At 36.9% G+C, this 11816-nt stretch overlaps 1 protein-coding gene across 1 annotated transcript; it reads right to left on the reverse strand.

Moving 5' to 3' along the window:
* Window positions 1–909: 909 nt before the first annotated feature.
* On the reverse strand, window positions 910–11572 carry PCNXL4 (pecanex-like 4 (Drosophila)). Its single transcript, XM_010292345.1, has 10 exons — window positions 10848–11572; window positions 9002–9181; window positions 8396–8910; window positions 7450–7550; window positions 7179–7301; window positions 6563–6926; window positions 3722–3825; window positions 2229–3265; window positions 1475–1661; window positions 910–1161 (listed from the first exon to the last, which is right to left on the reverse strand). Exons 1-10 carry the CDS (start codon window positions 11534–11536, stop codon window positions 910–912), a joined length of 3552 nt encoding a protein of 1183 aa, XP_010290647.1. The 5' UTR covers window positions 11537–11572.
* Window positions 11573–11816: the final 244 nt, after the last annotated feature.

An 11816-nucleotide genomic window follows, 5' to 3' on the forward strand; every position in this document is an offset into this window, starting at 1 on the left:
ACAGACAGCTGGATTTCCCCCCCGCCTGCATCATCAAGCTCTCATTGTATTTGTGGAAGACTGGTTAGTGATGTGGACATGGGTTGCAAAAAGCAACATATATATTGTTATATATAAAATACATGGATATTGGAAGAAGGAAATCACATTAATCCATTTGGACTTAAATTCCTTCTCTCCCCTAATTACATGTTTACTTTCGTCAGTAGGTCACACAATTTATTACTGTGTCAGAATGCACACTGTTTTATATAAATTCTCTTTGCCCCCAAAACAAGTACTTGGGTAAAAATTGTCCTTTACAACTTACTTTGTTAAAGCATAGCCGATAACTTACTACCACTAAGGAAGATCAGCTAAAGTCATATATTATAACAAATGCTACAGCTGAACTCAGTCAAATATAAAAAGGCCAGAATAAAAAAATAATAAAAAAGTCATATAAATAGTCATCTGTACACTTTGGTTACCAACCCTGTGGTTGACGGTACTACAGTGAGCTGTAACCTGACTGTCAGTGCAAGTCACCTGTCCAACTATTAAAAAGAAAAAAAAAAAAAAAAAAAAAATCAGAATGCACCAAAAATAGTTAATGATCAGAATTATGCTGCTCTTCTCTAAACCAGAGAAGAGAATTTCAGCATCTCCTGGCTTGTCAGCCACACAGGGAACGGTGTCTCACGTGCTCCAGCAGCAAGAAAACAGTTCAAAACTTCCTGCCTGCTGAAGGTTCTGGCTAGCACCACTTCTGTGCAAATTATGTACGTTGGCTTGGCACTGCCATCCAAGACCATTCGGAGAGTAAAATCTTATTTGTAGTGTATAAATGTAGCATGAACGTTTGATTCCCCACATGCAGATGGGAAATACAAAATAATAATAATTAAAAAAAAAAGTGGTACTGACATTCTAGAACAAAGGCAGATGCAGAAGTTCAGATGAATAAACAGGGTAGCCAAGAGGTGGGTCTGCAGCTTGCACAGTAAGGTTTCGCAGAAGAACTGGGTGTGCCTGGATGCTGTACCGTTCTTCATCATCATTTGTAGCATAGAGCAGCTCCCAGGACAGATTTGCCCACTGACCTCGGACAGCTTCATCATTAAGTTTTCCCACTTGTACTAACAATTCCTGAAGAGTGAGGACTCTCCCAGTGTAAATTCCCTTTAAGAACAAACAGATCAAAACATTCAGTACATTCTCCAAGCATTTTGGTTACAAAGCATGAAATCAAGCTTCAGGACTACATACTACTCCTCAGTTCAATTCTTCCATCTAGGAAGATAGTCAGGAAATACTGCTGCATCTGAAGAACAATGTGCTGTGATTTTCATCACCAGTGATGTCAGCTCCTGTCTAGTACAAAGAAACTTTGGTTGCACAGCCTTCGTGTTTTGGAACACAATTAAAAGAAAAAAAAAGTAGTGGAAAAGAAAACCAAAGTTTGATGTTGCTTACTAGTAATTTTTCTTCTTACCATGTTTGGGTCATGCCCCAGTGAAAAAAGGTATGGCTTTTCCTGAAGAACTGCTTGCTGCCACTCAAGATCTGATACCAGTCCAATGTACCAATCATTTTCATACTCTTCCAGACAGTTAACCAGCTCTTTGAAGCTCTCAAGTGGAGTCAGGCTTGCTTTGTCAACCATAAGTTTAAAAGTGTATCTGAAAGGTACAGAAAGCCATACAGTAAGTAGTGCAAGCAGAAGACAGGAGGAAGAAAGCCTCTTCAGGCTAGAAAAGGCAGGAAGGCACCATCAAATGTTATCAAGCACTAGCAACTTTGCCAGTTATTGCTGGCTATCTGAGTCACTAGAAGTCAGTACGGGTATGCTTTTAGCTCACCCAGATGTAAAACACATTAGCTTAAACATTTTTCATTCATCTCAAACACCATTACCGCTGCCTGATAATGGAAAGTGCCAAACATCTTAACTCCATCACAATTCTCTTAGATTATGGAGACAATGAAAATGGGTTGTTTTTTCCTCCACTTAACACAGATTTCCAGTGTTGGAGGCAGCTGCTGCAGGGGAGGGAAGAAGGAAGCAATCTCCGTATCACAGTCTTCACTGCCTGGGGTTACAGGCAATATTTACATAGGACGAAGTTACAAATATATTTAAATTATATGGTTTTAACATGGACTACTCTTAGTGAAGTGATACTTCCTTTCAAAGCACAGGACTCTTTATATAACTTTTATAATCTGAGGGAATATTTTTCTGTTACCTGAATGCTTTCAATGCAAGTCGGAATAGCTCCGGTTTGCTGGTTAGCCAGTCCAAACCAACAGACCATGGAATACCACCAGTGTACGCTCTGAACACATGGCTCGGGGCAGGCACAGTGTTGTCCAGTCCAAACAGACCAAAACAACATGACAATACTCCATGGATGTATAAGTCTTTCAAAGCTTTATCTTTCATAAGGTCTTCAAGTAAATTGGAAGGCTTTTCTTTCAGATGAAAAAAGTCCAGTTGACTCAAAATGAAATAGTACCATTCTTCTGGAAACCTCTGCTTCATTTCATTGACTTTGGAAGTAGGCACAGGGGCTGTTCTCCATTCTTCAGGGATGCTCAATAGCTCTGAGTAAGAACAACTAAATTCAACTTGAGGCAAAACTTCTTGCTGTTTCCCTTTGTCTACAGCAGGAAGCCCAAGCACAACAGCTCTGTATAATTTATCTTCTGGTGACATTTCTCGTGGGACATCTTGGCTCTGTGTTTCTACAGATCCTGGAACAGACAGATGTACTTTTGGTGTAGTTCCCACCTGACCAGGTTCTTTTCTGTCTTTCATTCTGCCACTGGGTTCAAGATCAAAAACATCACTATCATCAGTCCAGTCCTCAATTGTATAGACACTAAAGCTATCTTCTTCCCTCAGGGGCCTGGATCTTTCTACGGCATTGCTATGCTGATTTTCTGGAAACGATCCTTTTTTGTTCTTGTCAGCATTGCCTGGGCTTTCCCATGTTTTTGATTTTTTATAACAATACTGGACTAGCATCCATACAAGCACTTTAATGAAATCATCTTTCAGGTGCTTTAAATTCTCATGAGAGTCAATTATTCCAGATAACACATTTCTGGCATCGGAATACAGCCTCACAGGTAGAACAGTACAAGGAGTCAAAATGTGTCCAAAATGGTGATTAGGGGAGAGAATCTTTGTGCGCTCCTGATGTTCGAAGGCCATTTCAAAAATTTCATCAACTCTGTGAGCTTCAGCAGCATGACAGGATGTTTCCTGCAATTCTAGCCCCTAAAGCATAAATGAAAACAATTTGGTTTTAGTCTTCACCACAGTACATATCCTTAAATGCTAGCAAGCTGTTTTCTCGCATCAAAATTTTTCTGAACAAATAAAGATACACTCCATTGTCAATATTTCCACTACTGAACCTACAAATCTAACTAGAGATACCAGTAATCGCACAGCACTCACTACAGTATTAGACACAGATCTATGTCTTAAAAAAATAAATCTTTGCCTCATACAGATCTTACTAGCCAGCTTATTAAGGAGGTGGTGTCACAAGCTAGATGATAAAAAATTTCATATCTGCTAAGCATGTCAGTTGCAAGACTAGTTAATATAGCAATAACACCCATCTTAAAAAACTGACCATAACATCAGGTAAATGAGTTACATTGTTGAAATGTTATACAGCAAAATGTTTTCAAAACATTAATATGTCAGTCCTCAGTGTGCCAGTACCTTAATGTTAACATCGCAGTAAGTGAAGCCTTTTTCTAGCACCAATATCCACATCAGTCTATCCTGAAAACGGCACAAGTAATGTGATCCAGGTAAAGACAGACCTAGACAAGAAAAAAAGAAAATCAAAACCTATGGTATTACTGTGGTATTATGCTGATGAAAACCTTTTCTACATGCCAACTGAGGAATTCAACTACAAACACAAAATATTTCTGCATCAACATCAAAATCAGTTTAAACTGGGTTACTAGCACCCTAGGAACCTGAAAGGAACTAGCTGTAAAGCTACGTCTTGAAATTGTAGTGCTATCTTTGAAAAGGCTGTAGAAAACTGGGAAACCCTCACAGAACTTGCAGGACTAAAACATTCATACCGGTCCAGGGTTAAGCAACCCCACCCTCAATTCCCTCTATAGACACAACTTTCATGATTAAAGATCATCTTTGGCTGCATTTCCAAAAGCACAGTTCCCACTGATGTCACCTGGAGATCTAAAATTCTTTTGATTGCCAAATACAGTAAAGAATCAGCATCTAGCACATGAGTGTCTTAATGGCCCTATTTGCTGTGGAATACAAAGTTTTGTTTGGTTTTTTTTTAATGGGAGAAATAAAAATCTAACTCAATAGGATTTGTTACCTACACTACAAGTTCCTAAATGGACTTGACTGTATTCCAGAATCATTAGAAAATATCCCTTAGGATGCAAAATCCAGAGTGTAAAGGATTCTGCTCAAGTGTCAGCTTACCAATGACATAACATCACACCCATTTTACAGATACATAAATAGAGGCAGAGAGATAAAGATCTACATTTTCAAGAGTACCTTATAATCTTTAAAGATCTGTGAATCAGTATCATACACATTGAACACTAACAGTAGATACAGTGGAAATCATCTGTAGCCTTTCTGAAATACCTCTGTGTGTGTGGAATAAATGTGACCCCACTGCCTTAAGTTTGACATCACCAAAAATACAGGCACACAAAATAAACTGGAATTTGAAAATCCAAGTCCTGAGCAACTTCAGATCACACATCAAAGTAACCAGGACTCAAAAATCCCACTGGCTCTCACTGTAAAACTAGATGACACTTATGCCCCCAAAAATGGTACTTAGTCTGTCTTCTACCTATTTCAATAAAAAGTGCAATGCCAAACTTCCTAGCAGCTGGTGGTTATTTTGTATTTCTTCTAAGTTATAGCCTACTGTCAGCTTCTCCAATACAACGGTGCTGTTCTTAAGCGTGACATTTGCTGCCAGTTTATGACCTGCTTCTGCTCTCGCTCATGTCCAAGTGATCACTCACTTGCACAGAGAATTTTAGTTTTAGAACGTTGTAAGATGAAATCAGTGAAACCAACCATTAAGCTGTAGTTAAAATTTAAGTAACCTTTTCTATCCCACTGAGCTAATGAAGTGCATTTTCTTGCTAACATTTTGCACAGGTTTTAATTCTTTTCTTGCTAGCTGTTAAAGCTACTAAAACTCCTTTACATAGAAAAAAGTATGGTTTTAAATTAAAATAGAGACACACAAAGTGGTACCTCTTCGTTTTGAACTCCTCTGTGAATACCACATTTTTTCTTGCTTGAAGACATTCATTCACATATTTTCCCATTAAAAAGGAGACCTTCCCCCCCCCCAAGACTAGTATTTTAAATTATTTAATGAGGCATACATGCCACCTCAGTCACAATGGCAATATATATATAAAAAAGAAATATGTATAGATATAAAATAGAGAACAGATACATAACAGATAGATATAAATATATATAATATAAATAAATCTATTTAATACACATATAAAACGTACATAGGGTGATGCAGTAATCAAACTGAAGTGTGTCTCTTCTTTAGAGGAAAAAAGCTTCCTAGTTTTATTTTTTAATACCTCTCTCTATACCAGTACTAGAAGTACAGCAAATGTTTCCTACTAAAGCACTTGCATATAGTCTTCAGAAAAGTGTGATTAAGGTTAACTTCCGCTGTCTTAAAATATTAGTCCATTTTTTCCAGTCATAAGCCATTTTCTAAGAGGCTTATGTAAATATTTGCCTCTTGTCTAAGGGCAATGATCTTTTGATTATTAACAAAGACTGTTTCTCAAGAAAATGAGCTTGCAATTTTAACAGTTATTCTGTCTCCAGCTGGGAAAAAGACTTGTCATTTCTTCAACCTCTGCAATACACATCATGATGTCTTCCACAGGTTTTAAGACCGCAAGTCCTGTTACGACCCTACCCTAACTGCCCGTACAAGATATGACATTAAGTCTTATCAGCTGGTTCTGTTCTCAACTGTTTACTGCTAATTAGGCTACATCATGTATTTTACAAACATCCAGTCCATATTCACCATACCTACTTAACATAGACAAATTAGCAAAGTCAAATTACCTTCTGGATCCTGAGTAACGAGATTGATGCAGAGACAGACACAACTACAAAGAGCAGTTTGACATACCTCCTTCTCCCCACTGACTGTGAAGAGCACTCCTCAATTTATTGCCTCCAATTAGGTGGGATGAATGCATACCATCCTTTTTTGTTCAGTATAAAAAGGTTAGGATTGTTATTTTTTCATCACCATTTAGTTTCTCCTTATTTTAAAGATAACAAACCAGAATTACTTTCTTACAAGAATGTAACAAATAGAGATGTATGGAAGGATAAAAGTAATCACTTTTTCCTCAGTTGAACAATCTCTGAATATCAGGTTTAACCTACGCCGTGAAATGTGGTTTAGGTCAGATGCTACAATCTCCACCAAAATAATTTTTGCCTAAAATATTTAGCTACATTCCTTCACAGTGTTGCTAGCATACCTACCCAAGCTACCGGCTGCTAGTGCAGACTGCAGAGCAACAGCCAGACTTGGAACCATCTGCTGGTAGTACACGGTATCGGAGCAAACACACGCTGTAGCACCCACAGGTCCTGGCCAGCTTCGGATAGGCCTAGGAAACCCTATCAAAAATACCGGTAGTGTGAAGAGCGGCAGCAAGGGAGAAGAAAGGAGCGCAGACATGGCAACGAAGGTCAGCAGGATCGGGAAGAAAACTACATTGAGTGTGATTAAGGTGGCGGTAGATTTACGACGCTGTTTCTTCTCTGTCCATGACGTCAAAAGAATAGCTATAGCAAACTGCAACTTTGAGACAAACTGAAGCAGTCGATCCCGTAGGATACCAACCTGCAAGATAAATACAACAAGCACGTTTATTTGTATCCTGTATCACGTCATATTCAGCACTGCCAAAACTGCCTTATCTACAATAATTTTAAGAAAATGAGGTGTGATTATCATTGATTGGTATTAGAGCACTTACCTTAGTACAGTTTTTTAACTTCTGTCCTGGACTCTGTAATTCTCTAATAGGGGAGGGCAAGGAAACAAAGGCTTTAAGTGACAACTATCTGCTTAAATTTACATTATGACAATTACCAGCAAGAGTCTGATTCCTGTATCAAGTCTCCTGTTCCACCAGAGGTCTGGATTAAACACCAACATTTGTGCTATTGACACAACCACTATGTCCAGTAGGGCATTTTCTGTATTCTGCCAGACCTAAAATAGAAATATGTTAGACACACATTTAAAAATTTATTTATCTATCTCTGCTTTCATGACCTGGAATATTTCTTCCAAGTCAACTTAATACTTAAATCTTGTAGCAGAGAATTTCTTAGGCTAACGTATTTAAAATTCAAATTACCATCCTGAATATTCTTGTGAATCCAATGCAAACAGACACAGAATGAAGATTTTGTAGTGAATGGTCTAGTGACAGGAATGCTATCATAGCAAACGGAGACACTGTAATTGAAATAAAAGAATAATTTATTTCCTTTCAAAAACATAGTTAAAGTCTACATAGGTAAGCAGTCTTATTGCAGAATGGAAATCTTAGGATTCAGAGAGAACTCTTCCCTTCATTATTACAAACTCCTCTTTGTGTTACACTTCAGGACATCAAAGAGTGTATTTGCACTAATGGCCCAAGATGACAAACATTTGTGTCACTGCTTAGGTGTTACTTGCTATTACATTTTTTGTTGTGTGGTTTTTTTTTGTTTTCCCAAGAGAATAAGAATACTCAAATAAGTAAAAATAAAGATGGGAATAGCACTCATCAATCCACTTCCCCAAACCGATGCTTCTTTATGAAATTAAATAATTTAGATCAAATTTTGGTTCCCCCAAAGTACATACATTTGTCTTTAACCTCCAAGAAAGGAGACTGTTCCCTTTACTAGCAAGTTGTAAGAACCAAATATTTAGTCAGCTTGAAGACTCTTGACTTACTTTTGTTTCTGAGTACCTTTTAAAAAAAAAAAAAATCTACAAGAGCCATTTTTTTCCAGTGAGTGCTGATGTTATAACTAAAATCCTTTAAAAGGCCTTGCTTTCTGAGCTGAACTTTTAAAAAGCTCAACTTTTTAAGTTTACCCCTAAAAAAGAATAAAATGCTGATCACTTTCAAAATATTCTGAACCATTTTGACCTTAATGCACAATTCAGCAAAACATCAACAAATATTTCCAGCTACTTTTTTTTTTTCTTAGTTCATTCATAGAATCTTGCACAGACAGTAATTCTAGCGTTGTTTCAATCTTCCTACAAGCATCATCTAACAAACAACAGACAGCGCGTATTCCTACCTAGTGTTAGTAAAATCCTCCTGACAACACCAACTTTCATTAGCCTTCTTTGCTTCTCCATGAACACAGTCACAGTCCTGACATCCTTTGGATAAAAGGGATTTCGGAAGACTCCAAACAAGTACACTCTCTGAATCTCTCTAAGAATCCACATAATTACAAGTAATATGATCAGAATGTAACTCGCTATAGCCTGAGGACTGGCTTTGGAAAATGATGAAAAGGCTGCAAATTGATGCAGCAGGCTAGCTTCTATGAGAGCAAATGTCAATACAGTCAAATAAAAAATAAATTCCCTCCACCCGGATTGTATTCTAAGACCTCTGTGCATATTTTTAGATTTGCTGGAGGCTAAATGGCTGATCATGGTGTGTTTGAAGGCAAAACCAATCTCGCTTAGGTTAAGACTCAGTATGAACCCAAATCCAGTCATGAAGAGGATCACACCGAGAGTGCTGGGAATGAAATACGATGCTATTGCTGTTCCAGCAGAAATGAGAAACATTACTAATAACCTGTGAAGGAGAAAATAAAAAAGATTTGCTTGAAAAGAAAAAGGTTATAAACAATACTGATATATTTTATAGTTACATAAACAACATTTACTTTGTGTTACTTGACACAGGTGAACCTCCTAGTCCAAACTCCAACAGCTGTTCCATTCCCCATAGAAAAAGTGCGTCAAGTGGGGGCAGAATTCCCATTGCCCATAAGAACGGCAGAAAAAGAAATATGATGTGCAAAATCTGGTTTGTCTGTTCTAGAATGGGTGTGTTGACAGCAAACCTGGATAAAAGAAAAAATGTATTTGACTTCTGTGAAGGAAAAGGTAAGTGATGTGTGGGAAGACTTTTTTGTTTACCTACTACAGTAAAACCAGAAGTATAAACATTACATATTCAATCTACAAAACCTCAACTAGTATATTTTAAAAGGAAAAATAAGGACATGCATTTATGCCTGGGGTAGCAATACACTAATTAGAACATCAGAACACAGGCTAATTTTTCATTCAATAGATTAGAAGCCTTCAGATTACGCAGATGAGTTAAGTGATGCAAGTATGCTATTTGTTTTGATACTGTTGTGATAATACACTCAAGAAATACTTGTGCAAAAAGAAAAGGTCAACAGGCTTTAAGACCTCAACTGTTTAACAAAAAAAAAAAAAAGCAAAGTATTTTTTTCAGAATTACAAAAACAAAACTTTATGCAAGGCCAAGACCCAAGATGTAAGCCTTAACACTGAAAGAATTGGCATATTGCCTGTACACCAAGAATATATAGGAATATAAAATGTTACTTTCTACATAAAAGTATTAAAAATCTTTCTGTAAAAATACAAAGGTCGGTATTAGTAAGCTGCATAAATTGTACGTCATACATAGTTCACCAGCTAGCTAATTAAGTTACAAGCAGACTGCTAAGATATTTGGTTTCTCTCTACTTGTTAATAAATACATAGAGTAAACCTCAAAGGAGTTTTGCCAGGAATTTAAAGAATGCCTGAATTTTCTCCTCAGGAGACTCCATAGAAGAATTTGGAGTCCAAGACCATGTGTATAATTCTCATATCATAACTGAAGAGGCAAGTAGGGTAAATCATTAACAAAGGCGTCACCAAGTGCAAAACTAGTAAAATCAAACATGCTTTTTTTTTATAATGCATTCGAAGTACCCCAGCCATAAAATACGTACATGTGACAAAGTGATATAAATATCACCCAACAGGGAGAAATAATGTGTAAAATAAATCTAAAAGCATCTTGCTTTAAGAGATTCTACAAATACTTTAGATAAGACACTCATCTGAAAAGTGGAAATATAAAAGTCTCCTATTTGTAGACTGACATAGTTCTTGTGTATTACAATTGCATTTAAAAATTTAAGTTCAAAATCCATATAACAAAGGTACAGCAGTGTTCACATTCACTTATCCATTCATTAAAACCAAATTCATAGTCCTTTTTTGCCTGTAGTTTAAAACCCTCTGCAATCACTTTGCAGGGATTAAATTAGAAAATATTCCAGGATGAAATCTGAATATAAATCCAGTACTCCTGAAGTTTGCAGTGTTTAGATCCATGATGATAGGTCAGGAACATGTGTTTTCAAAATACATCATTTAAAAGGATGTTGATGCAAATGTTCTTGTACAAAAATACTGGAATTGACACAATAGAAGATAGTTTCAGCTCTCCCTTACTTAGCAACTGCTCTAACCACTCTTCCTAATTTATGTGGAATGCTATATAAATTTAAGAACAACCTTTTATGCACAGTGTAAACCCTCAATTTTTACCATATACTCTTCTAGCTTCTTTCTTTGGAGTTCCCACAGCTGATTAAAATCTCAAAATAAATTTTCCTGAGAAGAATAATTTCATCTTTCTCATGAAAAATATATAGAGTAACCATTACTTTAACTAGCTAAATGCTGTATTAGGTTTACCTGTGTGCAAGATCCACTGCAATAAAGACAAAAATATAGAAAGGTCTCATCAGAGCAGTGATTTCGTAGGTATCCAGTGCTTGGAAAGTAGCTGTTTCGGTAGCTGTATTTATGATTAATGAATACTCTCCTATACATATAGTCACCCATCCAAACACAAAGATTGTAACAGTTCCTCCAATGTTGCTATATAGCAAGGTTATTCTGTTTGGCAGCAAATACCAAGTTCCCAACCCACACAATAACCCTGCCAGAAGGGAATGAAATACAGTGTTGATTATATACTTCTTGCCAGGAATGATAAATTTTACTGTCTCTGAACCTACACAGCTGGAAAATTCAAACTCGTCTTCATCTGTTAGGGTATTCTGAATTTGAATTCTTTCTACTGTCATTGTTCTCTGCTTTGCATATAGATTTGTCATCTGAAGAAGAAGTGCAGTAACAAACATGAGTCCTCCTGACAGTGCTGCGGTATAGTAGTCTTTCATAATGCCTAGTTGGTACAAAAGTGTTCCTACTCCTCCCAAAACCCATGGCATCAAGAAAAGAATAATCTGATTCACATATATGTAAGGAGGGGCACAATAGCCTAATTTAAACCGGGGACCTCCCAGCACAGTCTGTGGAAAGCGCTTCAAGAAGAACTCCTGTTTGTAATCATTCAGCAGAGGTACATCTGGACCCATTCTTATTACTCAGGAATGCTGGATGAATATCATTTTTCCTGTAAGAGAATAGAAAAAAAAAAAGGAGGAAACATTACTGAATACGGAACTCAGAACTTAACCAGGGAATTCTTTTGTCCTATTTTGATTTACCAAGTTACAGTGGAATTCTGACATGTTAGTGTTAATAGACATCCTACACAAAGCACCCACAGAATCTGCGAGAATACAACTACTAAGCAAACACCTAAAATGGAAAAAAGACTATATATTTTAAAAGGTGAACATATTCTTTAATCTG

This window comes from Phaethon lepturus, unplaced genomic scaffold, assembly GCF_000687285.1.
Source record: "Phaethon lepturus isolate BGI_N335 unplaced genomic scaffold, ASM68728v1 scaffold28728, whole genome shotgun sequence".
NCBI classification, from domain to species: Eukaryota; Metazoa; Chordata; class Aves; order Phaethontiformes; family Phaethontidae; genus Phaethon; species Phaethon lepturus.

What these genes read in the sequence shown, in the direction of transcription:
- PCNXL4 (XM_010292345.1), bottom strand. Translation starts at nt 11,536, where the DNA reads ATGGGTCCAGATGTACCTCTGCTGAATGATTACAAACAGGAGTTCTTC. An exon ending in GCAGTGGATCTTGCACACAG is followed by an intron (nt 9,182 to 10,847) that starts GTAAACCTAATA and finishes TCTTTTATCCAG; the next exon opens with GTTTGCTGTCAACACACCCA. An exon ending in CTTGCATTGAAAGCATTCAG is followed by an intron (nt 1,662 to 2,228) that starts GTAACAGAAAAA and finishes TGTACCTTTCAG; the next exon opens with ATACACTTTTAAACTTATGG.